The 23764-nt window shown below is 36.9% G+C and overlaps 1 protein-coding gene across 1 annotated transcript in view; it reads right to left on the bottom strand.

Annotated features, from left to right (window-relative positions):
* MGAT4D (MGAT4 family member D) overlaps positions 1-23764 on the bottom strand; it is a 65440-nt gene that overhangs the window by 16521 nt on the left and 25155 nt on the right. The window contains exons 4-7 of the mRNA XM_023739734.1: positions 20652-20785; positions 17856-17902; positions 10752-10865; positions 7991-8066 (exon numbers count right to left, since the gene is read on the bottom strand). Coding sequence (XP_023595502.1) covers positions 7991-8066; positions 10752-10865; positions 17856-17902; positions 20652-20785 — 371 coding nt within the window. The remainder of the gene's footprint in view (positions 1-7990; positions 8067-10751; positions 10866-17855; positions 17903-20651; positions 20786-23764) is intronic.

Below are 23764 nucleotides of genomic sequence, written 5' to 3'. Positions count from 1 at the left end.
GACATACATAGAACACTCCACCCAACAGCTGCAAACTACACATTCTTTTCCAATGCACATGGAACATTCTCCAGAATAGACCGCATCTTAGGCCACAAAGCAACCCTCAACAAAATTGAAAACATTGAAATAATACAAAGTATCTTCTCTGACCACAATGCTATCAAAGTAGAAATTAACAACAGGAAGAGCAAGGAAAAAAAAAATTACATCGAAAATGAATAACACTGTGCTTAAAAACTACTGGGTAATAGAAGAAATCAGAGATAGAGTCAAGAAATTCCTAGAATCAAATGAGAATGAAAACACATTATACCAAAACTTTTGGGACACAGCAAAGGCAGTGCTGAGAGGTCAATTTACAGCAATATATGTACACATCAAAAAAGAAGAAAGGGACAACATCAATACATTAGCTACACAACCGGAACAAACAGAAAGAGAACAGCAAAAGAAGCCCACAGCCACCAGAAAAAAAGGAAATAATAAAGATGAGAGCAGAAATAAATGAAATAGAGAATAGAAAAACAATAGAAAGAATCAACAAAACCAAAAGTTGGTTCTTTGAAAAGATCGACAAAATCGACAAGCCACTGGCCAAACTGATGAAAGAAAAACAGGAAAGGATGCAAATAACCCAAATAAGAAATGAAATGGGGGATATTACAACAGAACTAACTGAAATAAAAAGGATCATGACAGAGTATTATGAAAAAGTATACTCCAACAAATCTGAAAACCTAGAGGAAATGGATAAATTTCTAGAAACACATTACCTATTCAAACTAACACAAAATGATGTTGAAAATCTGAACAGACCAATAATAAGAGATTGAAAAGTAATAATAATAAAAAAAAAAACTCCCAACAAAAAAGCCCTGGCCCACCCAGATGGCCTCACTGGAGAATTCTACCAAACATTCAGAGAAGAGCTTATACCAGTACTACTCAAACTATTTCAGAACATAGTAAAGGAAGCAATACTTCCGAATTCATTCTATGAAGACAGCATAACCTTGATACCAAAACCAGGAAAAGATATCACAAAAAAAGAAAATTACGGACAAATATCTCTCATGAATATTGACACAAAAATTCTCAACAAGATTCTAGCCAATAGAATTCAGCATCATATCAAAAAAATACACCACAACCAAGTAGGATTCATACCAGGTATGCAAGGATGGTTCAACACTAGAAAATCAATCAACCTAATCCACCACATAAATAAAAGGAAGGAAAAGAATCACATGATCATCTCAATCGACGCAGAAAATGCATTTAACAAAGTCTAACACCCGTCCCTGATAAAAAAAAACTCTCAATAAAATAGGTATAGAAGGGAAATTCCTCAACCATAATAAAGGGCATCTATAAAAAACCAACAGCCAGCATCATTCTTAATGCAGAGAGGCTGAAAACATTCCTCTTGAGAACAGGAACAAGACAAGGATGCCCTTTATCACCACTCCTATTTAACTCTGTGCTGGAAGTCCTAGCTAGAGCCGTAAGGCAAGAAAAAGAAATAAAGGGCAACCAAACTGGTAATGAAGAAGTAAAACTGTCCCTATTTGCAGATGATATGATACTATCCATAGAAAACCCAAAAGACTCCATGAGAAAACTACTGGAACTAATAGAAAGATTCAGCAGAGTAACAGGATACAAGATAAACATACAAAAATCATTTGGATTCCTATACACCAATAAACAGAAAGATGAAAAGGAAATCAGGAAAACAATACTGTTTATAATAGCCCCTAAAAAAATAAAATACTTAGGAAGAAATCTAACCAGGGATGTAAAAGACCTATACAAAGAAAACTACAAAACACTACTGCAAGAAACCAAATGAGATCTACATAAACAGAAAAACATACCATGCTCACGGATAGGTAGACTCAACATTGTGAAAATGACAACTCTACTCAAAGCAATCTACAAATACAATGCAATCCTCATCCAAATACCAACAACATTCTTTAAAGAGATGGGAAAACTAACCAAAACTAATCATTAACTTTATATGGAAAGGGAGAAAGCCTTGGATAAGTAAAGAAGAATAAAGTAGGAGGACTCGCACTACCTGACCTCAGAACCTAGTATACAGCTACGGTAGTCAAAATAGCCTGGTACTGGTACGACGACAAACACACTGACCAATGGAACAGAATTGAAACCCAAGATGTAAATCCATCCAGCTATGGTCACCTGATCTTTGACAAGGGTCCAAAGTCCACCAAATGTGGAACAGACGGTCTTTTTAACAAATGGTGCTGGTAAAACTGGATGTCCATCTGCAAAAAAATGAAACAGGAGCCATACCTCACTCCATACACAAAAACTAAATCAAAAGGGATCAAAGACCTAAATATAAAGCCAAAACCTATAAAGATCATGGAAGAAAAAACAGTATCAACACTAGAGGCCCTAATACACAGCATTAACAGGATACAAACCATAACCAACAACTCACAAACTCCAGAAGATAAGTTAGACAACTGGGATGTTCTAAAAATTAAACACTTATGCTCATCAAAAGACTTCACCAAAAGAGTAAAAAGAGAACCTACAGACTGGGAAAACATTTTAGGCTATTACAAATCCAACAAAGGGTCTAATCTCTAAAATCTACAGGAAAATCCAACACCTCTACAATAAAAAGACAAATAATCCAATTAAAAAATGGGGCAAAGGAAATGAATAGACACTTCACCAAAGACATTTAAGCGGCTAACAGACACATGAGGAAATGCTCAAGATCACTAGCCTTAGAGAAATGTAAATAAAAACCACAATGAGATACCATCTCATCCCGGCATTACTGGCATGAATCAAAAAATATAAAGTAACAAATGTTGGAGGGGCTGCAGGGAGATCGGAACTCTGATGCACTGCTGGTGGAATGCACAATGATACAACCATTTTGGAAAACGATATGGCGCTTCCTTAAAAAGCTGGAAATAGAAATACCACATTATCCAGCAATCTCACTGCTAGGAACATATCCTAGAGAAATAAGAGTCATCACATGAATAGACACAGGCACACCCATGTTCACTGCAGCATTGTTCACAACAGCAAAAAGAAACAACCTAGATGCCCACTGACAGATGAATGGATAAACAAAGTATGGTACATACACACAATGGAGTATTATGCAAAGATAAAGAACAATGATGAATCTGTGAAGCATCTCACAACATGGATGAATCCGGAGGGCATTATGCTGAGTGAAATAAATCAACCACAGAAGGACAAACATCGTATGAGACCACTACTATAAAAATTCATGAAAAGGTTTACACACAAAAAGAAATAATCTTTGATGGTTACGAGGGAGGGGAGGGGTGGGGGGGGACACTAAATAGACAATGGATAAGTGGTAAATCTGGTGAAGGGTAAGACAGTACACAATTCTAGCAAAGCCAGCACAACTTGTACAATGCAAGGTCATGGAAGCTCCACAGACATATCCAAATTCCCTGAGGGACCAAATTCCTGGGCTGAGGGCTGTGGGGATCCTGGTCTCGGGGAACATCTAGCTCAACTGGCATGACAGAATTTATAAAGAAAATATTCTATATTCTACTTTGGTGAGTAGTGTCTGGGGTCTTAAAAGCCTGTTAGCAGCCATCTAAGATACTCCAATGTTCTTACCCCTTCAGGAGCAAGGGAAAATGAAGGAAACTAAAGATACAGGGGAAAGATGAGTCCAAACGACTAATGGACCACAACTACCACAGCCTCCTCCAGACTGAGTCCAGTACAACTAGATGATGCCTGGCTACCACCACTGACTGCTCTGACAGGGATCACAATAGAGGGTCTCAGACAGAGCTGGAGAAAAATGTAGAACAAAATTCTAACTCACAAAAAAAGGCCAGACTTACTGGCCTGACAGAGACTGGTGAAACCCCGAGAGTAAGACCCCTGGACACACTTTGAGCTCAGTTACGAAGTCACTCCTGAGGTTCACCTTCAGCCAAAGATTAAATAGCCCCATAAAACAAAACAAGACCAAAGGTGCACACCAGCCCAGGGGCAACGATTGGAAGGCAGGAGGGGACAGGAAAGCTGGTAATAGGGAACCCAAGGTTGAGAAGGGAGAGTGTGGACATGTCATGGGGTTGTTAACCAATGTCATAGAATATATGTACTGTTTAATGAGAAGCTAATTTCTTCTCTAAACTGTTACCTAAAGTACAATAAAAAAATAAGTAAATTAAAAAAAAAGAGTTCGGCTGCTAACCAAAAGGTCGGCAGTTCAAATCCACCAGGCGCTTCTTGGAAATCCTATGCGGCAGTTCTGCTCTGTCCTGTAGGGTCGCTATGAGTCAGAATCGACTCGATAGCAACTGGTTTTTGGTTTTACTGTGCATTAGGCCCTGTGCCAACAGTAGAGTTGCTAGGAATCAGCAAAAAATTGTTCTGTCCTTGTGAAGCTTACGGGTCAGTGGCATAGAAAGCTTCCCGGGTGGCGAGCACATTACGTTCATAATATTATTTTCTGACCTTGTCTGCGTTTTATCCAGCAGGGTAGAGTTTTCCTGGTCATAGGGCCTCCCACAGCAGAAAGCCCACACAACTGAATGATGCACAGAGGTTTATTTGCACTTCTGGAGTAAAGCAGCCGGGGAGTCTTAAGTGCAAGTCCAGGACACAGGCAGCAGGGCAGAACTCTGACCTTCTGGGAGGCTCCCCCAGGAGAAGTGCTCAGTGTGGTTTGAAGCCCACCCTCTCTTACACTGAAGTTCAGCCTGAGTGGTCACCAGGTACATCTTTCATGTCCTCAGTGAAGCAGTTATTGTTGGAGAAGCTTCCCCTTTGGACGTGTGTAGGACACGTGTTCCATCAGGTACTTCTGTGTCCTTTCATCACCACGCCTGCAAAGTGGTATTGGGCTTTGTGACACGTATCATTCTTCTGGCCTTGTGAGACGCTTCTTAGATCATAGTGACACATCACCCCAATTAAGGGTCATTTTTAAGCTCATCTGATATCACATTCTGTATGTTTGGAATTTTTCATAATAAAAATCAAATTTAAAAAGGGAAAAACAGTAGAAAGGTGGTAGTTTTCTTTATAAGCGTTTGCACATTTCTTGTTAAATTCATTCCCAGGCATTTTATAAACTTTGCTTGTATTATGAATGCATCTTTTTTTTTTTAAACATATTTCTCACTGGTTACTGATGGTATATAGCAAAAGCATTATGTTTATATATTTATCTTAAATCTGACATTAATGAAATTACTTACTAGCTTTAGAAGCTCTTACATTAATGCCCTTAGTTTTTCTTAGAAGATAACGTTTTATCTGAAAATGTAATTATGTGCATCTGTCTCTCCGACATATTTCTACTCCTGTTTAATTGAATTGGTTGAGACTTCCAGAAAAATGAAGGCTAGTCTGGTTTTTAATTTAACTGGGAATGGCACCATTATATTTCACCATTATACAAGATGTTGGCCTTTGGTTTCAGATAAACTCCTTGTATGGTGGTGTTGAAATTTATTTCGATCCTGAATTTACCAAGTGTTTTCTCTTTTAAATCAGGAATGGATGCTGAATTTTATCATACCTTTCAGTATCTATTGATATAATCTTTTGCCTTCAATCTATTAAATGTTGCCTGCAGGACCAAATCTGCAGGCCTCTCTTTGTAAATACATTTTATTGGATCATGACTATGCACATTCATTTACATATTATCTATGTCTGCTTTTGCATTACAAAAGCAGAGTTGAGTAGCTGTGACAAAGACTACATGGTCTAAAAGGCCTGAATATTTACTATCTGGCCTTTTACAGAAAAAACTTGTCAACCTCTGATCTATTATTATATTAATAGATTTTCTAGTGTTTAACCATCCTTATTTTCTTGTAATAAGCCTTACTCTTTTAAACATTGCTAGATTCAATTTGCCAATTTTATTTATTTGTTTTCATTTGTATTAGTACAAGTGATCTACAGTTTTTGTATTATCCTTATAAAGTATGTTATCAGGGACACATTTCCCCTGCAGAATGAACTAGTAATCTTTAGATATTTTTTCTATGTTCTGCAATAATTTAAATAACATAGGAAGTAGCTATCTGTGGCAGATTTGATAGAACTGACCCAAAATTTATTTGGTGGCAAATATTTGGTAATGTTTGGTAATTTCAATATTTTATTTATATTTTCTTACTCTAATTGTTAATTAGGTAACATATATTTTCCTACAAAACTGCATTTCAGCTAGACTTTCATTTTTATTGGCAATCATGGTATTCTTTCGTAGCTTTAAAAATATTCCTTTGTATATATTGTTATATATTTTCTTTCATTCTCATTTCTAACTTCCTTGACATTTTCTCTTTCTTTGGGTCAGCCTTGCCAGCGACTTACCTATTTTACTAGTGTTTTCGAAGAACAGACGTTTGATTTTATTTATCTATGCTACTACATTTTTATTGTTTTCTAGTTTCTAAATTTGTCTTTTTTCCCTTTTTCTTTCGTTTTACTATATTTCCTAACATTTTGAATTGTATGGTTAGTTAATTTAATTTTAATCTTTCTGCTTTTTTTAAGTATTTAAAGCTATGATTTTTCTTGTACAATTTTAACTATGTCTAACAGGTTTTGATATGTAGTATTCTCAATGTCATTAATTTTTCAATAGCTGGTAATTTCATTTAAATTTTTCCTTTCATTCAACAAATTGCTTTTTTTTAAATGAGTTTTCAAAAATTTCCTTGTAATAGATGGATGTTTTTGATTCCTGTTATTTATTAAATTAAAACATGCTGCACTTCAACGGCATCTCTAGCACTTGGCTTAAGATCAAATCTACTTACTTTGGCCCACAAAGCATGACCTTTGTCTTTCCAAATTCATCTCAGGCCTGTCTCTTGTTACACTGATCTTAATTTTCAAGTTCCTAGATGTTCTTTATTACTATAAAACTTTTGCACTTGCTTTCTCATCATCCAACTCTTCTCTTTTTCACTCCATAAATCTCAGTTTACATGTCACCTCCTCAGAAAAGCCTTCTTTATAGAGTAGGTCATTCCTGTTATTCTTTATCGTAGCAACTGTATTAGTTCCCAGTTGTTGCTGTAACAAATTACCACAGACTTCACGACTTGAAACAACACAGATTTATTCTCTTACAGTCCTGGAGGTCAGAAGTCCAAAATAGTTTCACTGGGCCAAGACCAAGGTGTCAGTAAGGTCATGCTCCCTCTGGAGGCTCTAGTGGAGAATCCGTTTCCTTGCCTTTTCTGGTCTCTAGAGGCCTTCTGCATTCCCTGGCTCATGGCTCCTTTCATCTTCAAAGCCAGCAGGGTAGCATCTTCAAATCTCTCTCAGCTTACATCATCTTTTGTCTCCTTTGCCCTATCTGTCTCTCCCTGTGATTACACTGGGTATCCCTAGATAATCCACGATAATAATCCCATCTCAAGATCCTTAATTTAATCAAATCTGCAAAGTCGTTTTTGCCACAGAAGGTAACATTCACAGGTTCTGGCTATTAGGACATGGACATCTTGGGGGGAGGGATACTATTCAGCCTACCACAGCATTCTATGTATTTTTTTCATAGCATTAATACCAATCTATTAATATTTTATTAATTTTTGTTACTGTCCCCTGTACTAGAATGTAAACTTATAAAGGTGGTTGCCTACCTTTTTCTCCACTGTTACTCCAGAACTCAACACCATGCCTGACAAAAAATAAGTGCTTAAAATATATTTGTTGAGTCTAATAAACTTGTGGGCAGAGAAATGTAGGCAGTACAACTCTTATTTTTTCCTAATTTGAGATTTTCTTTGTGGATGAATATATACCCAATTTTAAGCTTCCTTTGGCATTTTAATATAATCAATACTTTTTATATTCTAAGTACAAAGTAAGGTAGAGGAATACAATGACAAAGGAATGAACAGAGGGAGGAAGAAAAGAATGCCTTTAGTTTAAATTACATGTACCAAGGTCTTACCTGTAAATAATACATGGCCTTAGGTTTGGCATAGAGCATCAAAAAACAAAAATCCAGTACTTGTTTGACTTGCTGACTAAAGATAAGCAATAAAATCTGTCAAAATTTCTGTCATTTAATTTTTTTATTTATAAGCATATTTCAGTAATTAAAAACATGAACTTTTTTCTTACAGTTTACTAACACAAAGCACTACATTAAGTAAAATCGAATATGTTCATACTAAAAAGTTATACTAAAAAAAGTTTCCCTGTCTTTACTCAGTGGACAGAATTGGTCATTGCTAAACGAAGATAAATGTAATCTATTTTATATGTAGGTTAGTTAAATTTTAATCTATATAATAAACTTAATATTATTTCTGATTTTAGGCCTTATTCAAATGAAAGTATAAAGAAACTTAATTCTAATTCAATACTAAGCTAGACAGTAGGCCAGGTCCTGAGGATACAAAGAACAATCAATACACAATGCAGTACTTGCCCAGCCGGGCCTCATGGTCTAGTATGGAAAGACAGAAAAGTAATTAAATTAGAACAGTTAGATATTAACAATAATGACCATCTTATAATTAGCTGGGAGGGAGAGCAGAAGGAATTAGGGCATTCAATGCAGGGGGCAGTATCTGCAAAGGCATGACACATGAAAGAACCTGCTACTTTAGTTTTAGAGCACAGAGAGCTGATTGAAAAAGCCAGATAGAAGATGATGGCAAGGCTGGCAGAGACCAGATCATGAAGGGTCTTTTATGACATGTGGGGAACTTTGGACTTGATCTCATCTGAAAAAAGATTCTCCTGGCTACACTATGGAGAGGAGGAGGACAGGCTAGGCTAGCCTAGGATTACTGTTGTTAGCTGCTGTTGAGTTCGCTCGAACTCATGGTGACCTTATGTATAACAGACCTGGTCCTGCGCCATCCTTCAGGCTAGAATTAGGGAGAACAAGTAGATCCGTAATAAAGAAGGCTTGAACTAAGTCCAAGACCGTGGACTGGTCATGGCACATCCCAGTTAATTGGCCTAATAACATGTTTAGTGCTTCTGTTCTACCTCCTAGCTCTTTGCGTAGTGTCTGGGGTTTTAAAAGCTTGCAAATAGCCATCCAAGGCACAACAACTGGTCACTGTTCACCTAGAACAACAGAGGAAGAAGGAGAGCCAGGAATAGGAGGAGGAGATGGAATGTGTAGCTAACAGACTCCATGAACAACTGCTTCCTTTGCCACGAGACTAGAAGAAATGGATGGTGCCCAGTTACCATTACTAAACATTATGATCAAAGACTCCATAGAAGAATCCTGATCAAAAGGGGAAAAATGCAGAACAGAATTTCAAATTTCATGGACTCCAGATTTCCTGGTGCCATGAAGGTTGGATGAACCCCTGAAACTACTGCCCGAGATAATTTTTAAACCTTAAACCAAAAATATCCCCTGAAGTCTTCTTAAAATCAAACAGTAGTTTAGCTTAACTAGTAACAAAGAAGTCTACCTTGAACATTATGCTCTTCTAAGAACCATCTATATGGGATCAAATTGACACTAGCAACTGAAAAGATTAGATAGGAATCTTAGGGGGCAGTAAGTTTATTTAATGGGGGAGGAACAAATCAGAAAAGGAGGGTGAGAATTGTTGCACAACTCAAAGAACATAATCAGTGTCACTAAATGGTACATGTAGAAACGGTTGAACTGGTGTATGTTTTGCTGTGTATATTCTCAACAACAACAACAACAAAAATCCCTATGGGGCCGTTCTACTCTGTCATATGGGGTCGCCATGAGTTGGAATCAACTTGATGGAAACCAACAACAACAAACTCAAATATACAACCTGAACACCACTGCCCACTCGCCAAAAAAAAGGACTGATGATAGACATATAAAGGGCTGAAGGAAAAAGCAGAGTTTTGGATGACTCACAGCTATGACTCAAAGAACAGGGTATAATGTGAAGCCATTAATTAAAAACATAACAAAACTCCTTCAGGAGAGCTCTAGATTCTGACATGCCACTCAAAATTTAAAAACAAAACAAAGGTAGAAGGTTTCCTCGGGTAAGACCTTTTTTTCCTGCAATCTGGCATGTCTTTCTCACAGTATTTTAAGGAATCAAATTATTACATTCCTCATAAATCTACCACATTTACAACCAAACAATAATAATTCTTTGTATGTGTATAGAGCTTTTAATTCTTCAAAGTTCTTTCATAAATACTATCATATTTTATTATCACAAGGGCTTTTCCAGATACATAATGTAGATTTTATTATACACACTGGAAAGTTGAGGAAACTAAGGGGAAAAAAAAAAAGGCTAAGTTATCTGCTTACAATGAGCAGCGAACTGAAAAGCTGGGACTAGAATACAGGTGTAATGATTCATAATCCAAAGTTTTTTTGTTTTTTCTTTCATTGTGCCTTTGCTAACTGTTGTCAGTATACATGTGAATATAGATTATCAGTGGTGTGCTGGTCAATGTTTAACGACTGGCTCTCCAGGGTGGGGGTAAGGCCCTGATTTGTAACTTCTGTCCATTTCCATGGTGCAAATCCTCCTACGATGGCCAATTTCATGCTATGAACCCGGTATCACTGAAGACAGAGATGGGAAGCAATGCACACAATCAGCTCTTATAAGGCAGCAGGAGCTGGCTTCAGCACACTACTGTATTTGAAATAGTATCTATTAGATGCCGATTCCTATATTTCCCCAGATGAAGTTTGTTATTTAAGGATATTATTTGCTAATATGTCATACCTCATGCTATTTGGTGATTCCTCAGTTGTTTGCTTGCCATTTAACATGTTGGGATAAAAAAAGGTTGGTATTGAAATGACCTCTAAGGATCCGGACATCACTTGCCTTTTGAATCTATAAACAGAAGTTCAATGGAGGCTTGTAATTGACTATTTGATTTACCAAAGTAACAGAAATGCTTTAAAAGAATTCCCCTATCCATGTCCACAAAATATTTTGATTTGAATTATTCTACATGCTAATATATAATATCAACATTATAAAACTAATACTTTTTAGCCAAAGTATTTCTCTTATAAATTAAAGACAGGCATATAAAACCATTAAAATATAATATATCAATTAATTTCCTCTCATAAAAATTATAGGTACTCTGAATTTTTTGAGAAAGTTTTTAATTAGATATGTACTCTGACAGATCCAAAATAATGGAGTTAATGGGTTATGATGATATAGTAACTAACTGCAAGAGAACAAGAACATTAGGTCATTTTTAAATGCATAATTTTGAGTTTAATAAGAGTCCTACTAAATAGCAATGTGGCTCCTGAAAGTGGACTACCTCAGCAAGCAAGGATTAAGTCTAACCCTTGTCCACAGTCACAGAAGAACTATGTATACTTTAGCAGCTTTATTTTTAAAAGTTATTATTTACAGACCAAGAGGACATCATCACAATATATAAAATACTGTTCATAAGGCTGAATATAAACCTCCTGTACCATCACGGTACAGGATGGGAGACTAAGCAGAGCATTTTAAATGCCTTCGTTTAGAGATAAATAATATAACTTTAAATGAGATTTAAATTTAGGTATTACATTATTTATCAAAATGTTATAGTCTCAAGGAAATATCTGTCTTATACTATTAGGTGAAAAAGCAGGACATAAGAGTTAAATATGCAAGATCTCAATTATGTGCAAAGCAGGCAGTCCTCCCTTTGCATGATTCCAATAGGCACAAATTTCAGTCACAGTGATTTAAATAGTATCATATCAGTCCCCCAACAACATTGTTTAAATTTTAGTCACTGTGGTAACTTCACTGTGAATAATTACATAAACTACAAACTTCACTGCTAGCTCCAGTCCGTAAATCACTGCATAAATAACAGATGCACATCATCACAATCAGTGACTAATCACAGTACTTCTTTCTATGTCTGCTGGTGATTGCTAACTGTGCATCTGTTATTAACTTCACTCACAGACAGTAAAGTGTGTAGTTGTGTTGCCTTCTTGTCTCCCAGTGATAAACAAACCCACGCCACATTTTACAAAAATGGATAATCAAAAGAGGGATGAAACAAGAGACGAAAGTGGTAATGCTGGAAGTGAAACTGGATGTGCTTGGGAGGCAGCTGACCATGGGAGTGTTGACAATGCTGCTGTTCAAGAGGCTCCAGACACACACCACAGGCACTTGGTGAAAGTGGACTTAGCAGCTTAAATGACGAAAGGGATTGTGAGAAAACGGATGTGCCACAGGACGTAACACTGGCAAAAACTTCACATAAACGGAACTCTCAGAGATACGTCATGACACTGCCATCGAGTCGATTCTGACTCATAGCGACCCTACCGGACAGAGCAGAACTGCCCCATAGAGGTTCCAGGGCTGAAATGTTTACAGAAGCAGACTGCCACATCTTTCTCCTTCGGAGTGGCTAGTGAGTTCGAATCCCCAACCTTTCAGTTATTACCCGAGCACTTTAACCACTGTGCCACCAGGGCTCCTTTACAGCTACACAGATTTACATAAAGTACATAGTTTCATATATGGTTATTGTACGAATAATTTCAAATATAAGAATCAGCACAAAACCAATTCCTATGAGGCAGAGGTCAAATATATCTCAGAGTTCCACATTCTCCAAAGTGCTGCACCACTCCATCTCTGACACGGGCCACTCTCCCTCTCCTTAGCACTCTTCCCGCCCCCATTTGGATTTGGTTATTTGCTGCAACTTCTCACAGAACCCATGAACTGTACTTGCAATTAAGTGGCTTATTAAGGAAATAATGGGGTACGACTCGGGATCAGGATCAGGAAGCACGCAAAATCTCCCTTATTCCGTGCAGGACAGCTCTCTCAGCTCCTCTGGGCCATGCAAGCCTCCTTTCAGCTCCCTGAGGACTGGCTCCTCTCAGCCCCATCAGGACAGGCCGTGTTACAGCTCTTTTAAGAGATTCCTTGCCTTCTCTCTCTCTCTCTCTGCTGCTGCTGCTTCCTGCTGCTTCTCTTCCTGCTTCTTTCTGTCTGCTAAACCTCTGTGGGGCTGCCTGCTTGTATATAAAACTCCTTGTCAATTTCAAGGGATGCCCCACCAGGGGTCACAAGCTAACCAATCCCCTCTCCATAGGCCACAGACACTTCATTTGCAGAGCAGGCAATAGTCACCTCATTTACAGAGTCCACAGTAACTTCATTCACATGGTCTATTGATCAATCCCTACAAGGTGCATACCTATCACAGGGCAGGCTGCAGCCCAGGGCCAGGCAAAAAGCATCAAACCATCCTTGTTTACAGCTTACTTAGAAAACGTAACAAACCCTCTGGGGTAGAAAATAGGGCAAAGGTAACACCTCAGGATTTAGGGGGAAAGAACCAAGCTAAAGGCCGTATAAAGGAACTCATTTCACCACAGGTTATATATAACTATAGTTGAGTCCTTTAAAATTACCATGTATTCTCAAATTTAGGGCCAATCCAAATGTAGAACCATCCCTCGTTATTCCAAAGAGAAGACCTAGAGAAAGGATTTTTGGCCAAATTAAATATATAAAATTTAGGTATGCAAATGAAAAAGTTAGATACAATCACATACTTAAATTGAATATTCTATAACATGTTCATTTTAAATTATTTCTATTTTCCTCTCTAGCAAATAATAGAACAATTTTAAGCTAACTCTTCATCTGTACTGTTAACATCAATACCATTATCATCACTAAAATCACTTTTTGAGTTATCTATTTTGCAGTGCACTTGATCTTCAATCTAAATACAGCAATTTCTGAAATCAGTGACATTCCCTCTGAAAATTTTATAGCAAATCACAAGTATTCTCATACATTAAGCAATTTTTATTTTCACTTGTGATTGCCACAAGTAACCCATATATTTTTTAAAGTGATCTTCAAAAGGGTTTTAATTATTAGATCATATCCCCAGGAATCATTTGTAAACCTCTGCCTTCTTTTTAACTGATTCTGTTAAGAATCTTCTATAAGGATACTGAAGTAGCATAGATTGAGGTCATTTCAGGCTAATGTATCTTCCCCGAATAGTATCACTCATCATAAATACCTGAGAGGTATCCTGGAATATGAAAAGATTTTAAGGACTCAATATAAGGCAACCTTTTCTGGGGAATCTTTTTGGGGGAGAACTAGACTTACATATAATGTTTTATTTCATCTTGGCCAACCCCCTCTCACTTTACATTCATCATCCATTACAAGCCTTCATGACTGTCTTCAAGTTCCTTTACTGCCAAAAAACCCTTATTCTCAGCATATGATCTTATCTACTTCACAGAGAAAAAAGAAACCCTTGAGGGGACTCATTCATTTCACTCTCATTCCCTGAACAAATTAATTTTACTACTCTTTCACTGCTTCTTATCTCTTTTCTGTAATCTTGTTGTTCTCACAGTGACCCTACGTACAACAGAAGGAAACACTGCCCAGGCCTGTGCCATCCTGACAATATTTGCTAATGTTTGAGCCCATTGTTGCAGCCACTGTGTCAATCCATCTCATTGAAGGTCTTCCTCTTTTTCACTGACCCTCTACTTTACCAAGCATGATGTCCTTCACCAGGGACTGATACCTCCTGATAACATGCCCAAAGTAAGTGAGACTAAGTCTCACCATCCTTGCTTCTAAGAAGCAGTCTGGCTGTACTTCTTCCTAGACAAATTTGTTTGTTTTTCTGGCAGTTCACTGTATATTCAATATTTTTCACTAACACCATAATTCAAATGCATCAATTCTTCTTCGGTCTTCCTTATTCTTTGTCCAGTTTTCACATGCATATGCGACAACTGAAACTACCATGGCTTGGGTCAGATGCATGTTAGTCATCAATGTGACTTTTTTTTGCTTTTTAACACTTTAAAGAGGTCTTTTAACATTTTAATGAGGTCTGTAATTTTAGTCCTGTCAAAAGCTCCTTGTTCTCTCTGTACCTTGCATCTAATTCCCTCACAGACCTTGTTCCATCAGCTTCTTCCCTCTCTACTAAAACAAACAAACAAGAAACCCAAACCCATTGCCATCAGGTCAATTCCGACTCATAGCGACCCTACAGAACAGAGCAGATCTGCCCCATAGGGTTTTCAGTGAGTGGCTGATGGAATCAAACTGCCAACCTTTTGGTTCCAGGTGAACACTTAACCACTGCACCACCATGGCTCCTCCTCTCTACTGGCCAAGCCCAAGCCCATTGCCACCGAGTTGATTCTGACTCATAGCAACCCTACAGGACAGAGTAGAACTGTCCCATAGGATTTCCAAGGATTGGCTGGTGGACTCCAACTGCCCACCATTTGGTTAAGAGCCAAGCTCTTAACCACTACTAAAAATATTCAAGTTTCTCCCATCTTGAAACCTCCTTAGACACTATTTTTCCCTTAAGTTAGCATGTTTTGACTTTTCTCTCAGTTAAGCTATTGAAAAAGCAGTCTACAATTATTTAAATTTTTATTATGAAAATTATGAAACATGCATAAAAGTAGAAATGCAACAAACTCCAAATCACTTGGTTTCAACAACCATTCCTTTTTTGCCACAGTTGTTTCACCTATGTGGCCCAGGTTTTTTCAGAAATAATTTAAAACAAATTCTAGATACTGTATCATTTCACCCTTAAATACTTCAGTGTATCATAAAAGGACATTATTTAGATAACCAAAATGTCATTATCACATCTTATAAAACTAAAAACAACTATTTAATCATGTTAAAAAAAAAAAGTTGCTGTCCATTGATTTGGACTCATGGTGACCCCGTGTGTGTCAGAATAGAAATGTGCTCCATACAGGTTTCCAATGGCTGTGCTCTTTCAGAAGCAGATCACCAGGCCTTTTTTCCTAGGCATCTCTGGATGGATTGGAACCACCAACCTTTCAGTAGCTGAGTGTTTAACCATTTGCACCACCCGGGGACTACTTAATTACATAATACTCAGTTGATACTCAAATTTCCCCGTGTCTAAAAATTATAAATTGGGAGGAGAGGGTTCAAATGAGGATCCAAACAAGATACACTAATAGTAATAGTTGTTTTATTTCTTCTCTTTTAAACTTATTGTCTAGACTAGTCACCTTTTTCTTTAGTCTTGTTGAAGAAATTGGATCAGTTGTCCTATAGCATGTCCCACATTCTGGTGGTTTGCTTCAAATTGCTTCCTCTACTCCCTGTGTATCCTGCAAACTGGAATTTAGCTTTAAATGCCTGGTAAGATTCAGGTTCAATTTTTTTTTTTTTTTTTTTTGAGGGGTGGGGTAGGGCAAGAATTCCTATAGTTAGTATGTATTTCATTTGCATCATAACAGGAGGCACGAAATGCTTGATTGTCTAACTTTAAGTGATACTGAGATTGACCACATGTTCAGTGGGGTAACTCGATCCCTTCTCTGCTGATTGCCTATTTGCTCTTAGCCTACATTCTCACACTTCTGCTCTGCTATTATTGTAGGGGGCTGGAAGACTGCAAACCACACTCCCAGGCTCGCATGCCAGCTAGCTTCTGGTAGGGTCATGCTAACTTCTGCAATCACAGGGGACATATTATTCTTTGCCTCTTCCAGCCTCTGGTAGCTGTTGGCATTCCTTGACTGTGGCTGCATCACAGCAATCTCTGCCCATGGTCTCATCACTTTTTCCTCTTCTGTTGTCAAATCTCTCCCATGTCTCTTATAAGGACACTTATCACTGGATTAGGAGTCCCTGGGTGGCACAAATAGTTCAGTGCTTGTCTACTAACTTAAAGGCTGTCATTTGAATTCACCCAGAGGCTCCTGGGAAGGTGATTTTTTGGATCTATTTCCTACAAATCTGCCACTGAAAACTCTACGGAGGGCAGTTCTATTCTATAATGCGTGGGGTCACTATGAGTCGGAATCAAGTCAATACAACCGGTGTGGTTTTTGGTTTTGGCCATTGATTTAGGGCCCACCCTGATAATACAGGATAATCTTCTTAATCTCAAGACATCTGCAAAGACCCATTTTCTAAGTAAGGTAACATTTCCAGGTTCTGGGAATTAGGACATGGGGACATACCTTGCTGGGGGCCACCATTCAACTCACTACACTCCCCTTTTTGCCTCTCTGCCTTCCCAAGCAATTCTGTTTGCCTGGCATGCCTTTTCTCCTCTTGTCTGCCTGGTGAATGACTACATATAACTTTTAGGTGCAGCTCAAATATTACCTCTTCCAGAAAGCCCTTCATGACATCTACAGGTAGAGTTAAATACTTTGTCCTCTATCTGTTCTCGTATTGCCTTACCAAACCACTTGGATAACACTGCCTTCTTGCTGTGATTTATTTTTGACAATTAATATCACCCTCTTGAACACAGGATTTGGAAGGCTGGGCCCTTTATGTATGTTTGAACATAAGTTTTTGGAAAACTGAGCGTGCTCCATATGCATCCACAGCATCTTAGTTGATAAATAATTTCATATTAACTCTTCACTACGTGTTTGCATCTCACCTCCCCTGGGCTGCACTGAGCAAAGGGAGAATGTAAGCAGAAGTGGTAAAGTAACTTCCTACAGTTAAGTAACAGAAGAAAAATTTCAAAATAATTTAGCAGGCATCTCTCAGAGGCAATGGATTTCGTGGAGGATAGACATTATAACAATCATAACATGAAAAAACTGGTTTCTAATAGGTGGATAACCTATGAATTTGTGGAAAGTCTAAGCTATACTTGATCACAGCTCAGAAAGAACTACAGGTTCTTTTTGCACAGCTATACTCATTGAAAAGAATATGATTGCTAGTAAAATAATAATGCAACTGGATAGAAAAATTAGGCTAAGAATATGAAAGAACAGTTAATTTTAAAATTTATCAGACAGTACTTACTTCTTTTTAATCATCTTAACAACAGAATTTAAATATTCTTCATTACTCTAAAAATAAGAAAAAAAATATTTTACTCAAAGTAAACATGCCTGGTAGTTTTACTAATACATTTTTGCTACATGTAAATCTAATTTATGTATGGAATGCCATTATGTCTTAATAGTTTCTAGTGTTTTCACTTTTCATGAAAGAATTTAAAATATCTATTTGTTAAGAAACAATCTGACTGCAATACAGTAAATATTTCATTCTTCTTCCTTTGTCAGGATATGAAATATTACTATACATTATTTACATTTAAAAAATAGAAATACAATAAAAATACATAAAAAAATTTAAAAAGCACAACATCTGTGTATCTAAAAAAGTTTCACCTTAAAAGTATTTCTTGGGATGACTTATTTTAAAGAACAACTGTTTTTGAAAACGTCTTTACTTTATGAATATTATATATATAATGAGACTACTTCAAAATTACACCACATTTTTCCAGATAATATTACTCAGCTTGACTACCAAATTTTCTTCAGTCAACAGACTTCGTGTATTTACTCTTGATCAAACGCGCTAGATTAGATGCCAGACTCATCTGTAAATAATTTTCGACAATTTACCCTCAGGATATATATATATATATTTTTTTTTACATAACTGTTAACGTTTACAAGATGTAGCCTCAAGGCCTATAAGCATTTTCAATATAAAATTCTGAAAAGATTTTGAGCAATGACGGTTTCACTATCAAATCTGAGTACTCCCAAAGGCAACTCTGAATGCATATAGTCAGGCTGTTTGTTTAAAAATATCAGTCATGATATAGATCTATTATCATACTTAAGTTTCTTATAACCATAAACTGAATCGCTAGCTGATACACACTGAAGCATATTTTAAACATAACACCAAAATTATACTTCTTAAACATTCTATATTCCATTTTTAAATGTGTCCCCCAATATTTTCTTATTGATCCAGAAGTTTCCGGCAAACGTGTGTCAGTAGTGTGGCTCTGTAAATATGTAACATAAGGAAATGTGACAGCATATTGTAGAGACTATGCTTCCAATTTCAAGAAATGAAATCATGAGACAATTGTTTAATGTTTTATTTATATATTCCTATTAGTTCTTCTATTGCTTATTCTTTTCAAATACGTATTTACTATAAAAAATTCAAAGAATAAAGAAAGGAAAAACAAAGAGCCCTCCAACTCCCAGCACCCAGAGATAAGCATGATTTATATTTTGGAGACCATCATTCCAAGGTTTGCTCATTCTTTTTTTTTTTTTTTAGGTAGAGAGAGGGAAAGATCTTCCTTCTTTCTATCCTTTCTTATTTTCTTCTTTCCTTTTTTCCCTCCCTCCTTTCCTCCCTCTCTCCTTCCATTTCTCATTTTACATAGATAATATAGGTTAAAGGGGAAGTTTTGCAACTTTTTTTCACTCAACAATATGATTTGGACATCATTTTATATCAGTGAATATATTCTCCTTTCAAAGGCTACAGAATATTGTACTATTAAAAAAAACGTTGCCATAGAGTTGATTCCGACTCATAGTGACCCAACAGGACAGAGTAGAACTGCTTCCATAGGGTTTCCAAAGAGCACCTGGTAGATTCAAACTGCCGACCTTTTGGTTAGCAGCCGTAGCTCTTAACTACTACACCACCAGGGTTTCCTATTGTATTATAGACACACATAATAAAGTATTTAATCAGGCTCTTATTGATGGATATTTTAGTTGTTTACAACATTACACTTTTATAAAGCAATAGTACACTGAACATCCTTGGAACAATTACTTATTGAACACTTACTATTATACACTTACTATTCATCCTGAATACTTTAAATATACTAGCTAATTTAATCCCCAAAACAAGCCTATGACATAAGTAATCTTATCATTAGTATTTTACAGATAAGGAAAGTGAGGCATAGAGAAGTAACTTGCTCAAGTTCACAAGCCAGGAAGCGAAGAAGCTGCCATTTGAACCATGACAATCTAGATGCAGAGTCTGCGTTCTGAACTTCCATATTTGCCTGATTATATCCTTAGGCTAAATTCCCAGAATTGGGATTTCTGAGACAAAGGATATGAACATTTTAAATTTGATACATGTTGTCGAATTTTCCCTCCAAAACCCCCTCTAGTGCTAATATTTATACAGTACTTTATAATTTTACATGGCCTTACAGGCAAGGTCGAAGGTTTTGGAGCCATCCAGAGACCTGAATTTGAATCCAGTTCCATTAATTACCGGACAAGTTACTTTCTTTTCACTTTAGTTTTTTCATCTATAAAATAATACCTACTTTATAGGATGCAATGCAGGTTATAAGTAACATATATAAAGATCTTCCACAGTACCTCAGACATAGAAGTCCCTCAAAAAAATGACAGTTACTAAAACTTAATTACCTCCTGATTCGTGTACCAGCTTTTTACTGGGCTAGTCAGGTTTTATTACTAAAGTATCAGTTTTAATATTCTTTTTGTAAATACAATTTTTTTAGCCATATGGTATTCAAGGTTCCTATATTAAATACAAATAAAATTTAGCAATCTCATTTTCTCCACAGTAAACCATTCTATGTTCCTTTTAGATTTACATACTTAATTCTTTCTTAATGGTGTCAAACAAGTATATTGTCTGCTATCCAAAAAGGCATCTATGAATTCCTTCCTAAATTTAAAAAATATTTTTCAAAATGGTGCAGTGATTACCACTGAGGAAGGGGATTTGGAGAGTATAGGTCAGGATTAAGGAGAGATACTTAGTTTTCATACATACATCTGCAACAGAGACAATCACCACAGAGTTCCTCTCTTCTGCAAGAGTCATCCTGGACACAACAGAGGTCAGTGTTTGCTTCAGGTAACTATACTCTCCTCTGCTAACAGTAGAGATACCTACTGCAAAAGAAACTGCAGACATAGGAGAATGGAAATGTCATTTCAAACCACAGAGAAAAATGTAATTTAGTAGTAATACCTACATTTCTGTCAACGTTTAGATTAATCCTATGGTCATAAAAATAGCACTTGAAACTGTATTACAAAAATAATCCAAACTAGTGTTAATTTTTAAACACATACTTCATTTTGTATTTGAGGATATTTCAAATTTGCAGTAGATTGTTAGTACCCATTACAAATGAGTCAATTCCAACTCGTAGCGAACCTATAGGGCAGGGTAGAACTGCCCAAAAGGGTTTCCAAGGCTGTAATCTTTAAGGGAGCAGACTGCCACATCTTTCTCCCACGGAGTGGTTGATGGGTTCGAACTGCTGACCTTTCGGTTAGCAGCTGAGTGCTTAACTACTGTGCCACCAGGACTCCTTAGATAGACGCACTAAATAGACTCCAAGATGTTCTCATGTTGGAGGATCTCATGTAGTAAACAAACAAACAAAAACTAGCCACTTTCTATTTATTACAATTTTCATTTCATCAGGTATGATATGTTGTACATGGTCTGATTCTCTACCCTTCTTCCTAAAGGGAACTGGGAAGTAGCAGGAAAAATCCTATGGAATATTTTATCTGTGAAAAAATATATAAAATAATAATAATAATAAATAATAATATAAATAATGCCTCTAATTGTCTTTTATTGCCCAAAAATGACGGAAGCGCTGGGGAGAATAGACTCTATGTTATCCGAAGTAGATAAAGATTCTATCAGTGAAGATTGTCCAAACCTGACCTTGGCTGCACCATTGCCTGGCTGTATGAGCTTGGGCAACATACACAGCCTCTCCAGCCTTAATTTCCCCACCTTTAAAATGGGGATAACAACTTCTGGAATGGCTGAGTGAGGAACTCAGAAAATCCTGTACCTAAAAAGCAATAATAAAACTGAAAACACATGTCAAAAACAATCATTTCAGGGTTCTGGCAAATAAAAAACTGAAAAGTGTTTTTATTCAAGAACAACTACTAAACTTTAGCAAGAACAGCAGCAATCTGTATTTCCCTGGTTACTACTGAGTTTAAACATGTTTTCACGTGATTATTGGTCTTTTGGATATTCTAGTTTGTGAAATCCCTGTTTAAGTTCTTGTTCATTTCTTTATTGCATTGTCAGCATTTTTTCTGTTGATTTCTAGACGCTCTTTATATATTCTGAATGTGAGCCCTTTGTCAAATATATATGTTGCAAATATGATCTCCCACTCTGGGTTCCCTTTTGACCTCTTTCAAAAAAAAAAAAAACAAAAACAAATCCTTTGCTGTTGGGTCAATTCCGACTTACAGCGACCCTATAGGACAAAGTAGAACTGCCCCACAGGGCTTTCAAGGAGCCGCTGGTGGATTCAAACTGCCGACCTTTTGGTTAGCAGCTGAGCTCTTAACCACTTCACCTCCAGGGCTTAATGGATAGAAATTCTTAATTTTAATCTAGTCAAATTTATCAATCATTTTCTTTATCGTTAGTCTTTTTTGAGTTGTGTTGAGAAAACTTCGCTTATCTCCAGGACATAATGATATTCTCCTGAGTTATCTTCTAGATGATTTGTTGATTGCCTATCATATTTAAATCTGTAATTCACCTGAAACTGACTTTCATGGATGGCGCAAGACTAGAATCAAATTTCAAGCAAGGGGATCCACTATAAAGTGCTATCCCTGGAATGGCTTCCCATGCCTTAGAATGAAGCATGCATTTGGAGGAGTTAACAAAGCCTTTAGTGACTGGTCTCAATCTACCTCTTCTGTGTCATCTACTCCCTCCCAAACCAGTCTTAATTAATGTCTTTCATTTAACCAAATACTACTCTTTCACCTCCAGGCCTTCTCACACGCCATTCCTTTTGCTAGAACTCTCTTCTTCCTCTGGTTCCCTGTGTTAATTCTACTCACTCTTCAGGTTCAACTAAATAATCATTTTGACCACAAATGTATACTTAAGCCTTTCTAAATTAGATTGAGTGTACCAGCTATGTATTCTTACTTCCTCTCTCACAGTACTTATCATCTTTTATTGTTGTTACCCATTTGTCTTCTGGGAGCCCTAGTGGCACAGTGGTTAAGCGCTCAGCTGTTAACTGAAAGGTCGGTGGTTTGAACCCACAGGCCACTCCACGGGAGAAAGATGTGGCAGTCTGCTCCTGTAAAGATTTTACAGCCTTGGAAACCCTGTGGGGGCAGTTCTAAGTTCTACTCTGTCCTATAGGGTCGCATGAGTGAGAATGGATTCGATAGCAACGGGTATGGTTTGGTTTGGTTTATTTGTCTTCCTAGCTAAAATTTAAGCTTAGCAAAGGCAGACACTGCTTCTACCTTGCTCACCATTATAAATCCAGCACTAAAATAATCATGGGCACATGTATCAATAAATTTGGGGTGAATGAATGAATGACCAAGCCCCTTTATTATCTGGTCCCTGTCCCTTGCTATCGATAGCTCCCAGCCCTAATTGTGCATGCAGCCACACTTATTTTTTTTTTTTTAAGCCCTCTTTCTGTTAGATCTCCATGCATTCCTTCTCTTCTGCCTGGACCACCACCCTCTGCGTTTTCACTATTCACCACTACCTTTTTGCTATCTAGCCTGCTTAACTCCTTTTACCCTTTAGGTCTCAGCTTAGATGTCACTTCCTCCAGGTTTTTCATAATTCTTTTTTTTTTTTTTTTTAAGATGGTTAATTACATTTATTGACTTTGCAATGTTAAAAACCAACCTGATGTTCCTGGAATAGATCATACTTAGTTATTATATAGTATCCTTTTTTTTTTCTTCTTTTTTTATTGTACTTCAGGTGAAGGCTTACAGAACAAATAGTTTCTCATGAAACAGAAGTACACATATTGTTTTATGACATTGCTTAACAACCCCACAACATATCAACCCTCTAACTTCTCAACCTTTTTTTTTTTGGTGAAAATACACATAGCCAAAGAT

The sequence above is a fragment of the Trichechus manatus genome, unplaced genomic scaffold (assembly GCF_000243295.1).
Source record: "Trichechus manatus latirostris isolate Lorelei unplaced genomic scaffold, TriManLat1.0 scaffold00139, whole genome shotgun sequence".
Lineage (NCBI taxonomy): Eukaryota > Metazoa > Chordata > Mammalia > Sirenia > Trichechidae > Trichechus > Trichechus manatus.
This window is presented reverse-complemented; position numbering and strand designations above follow the sequence as displayed.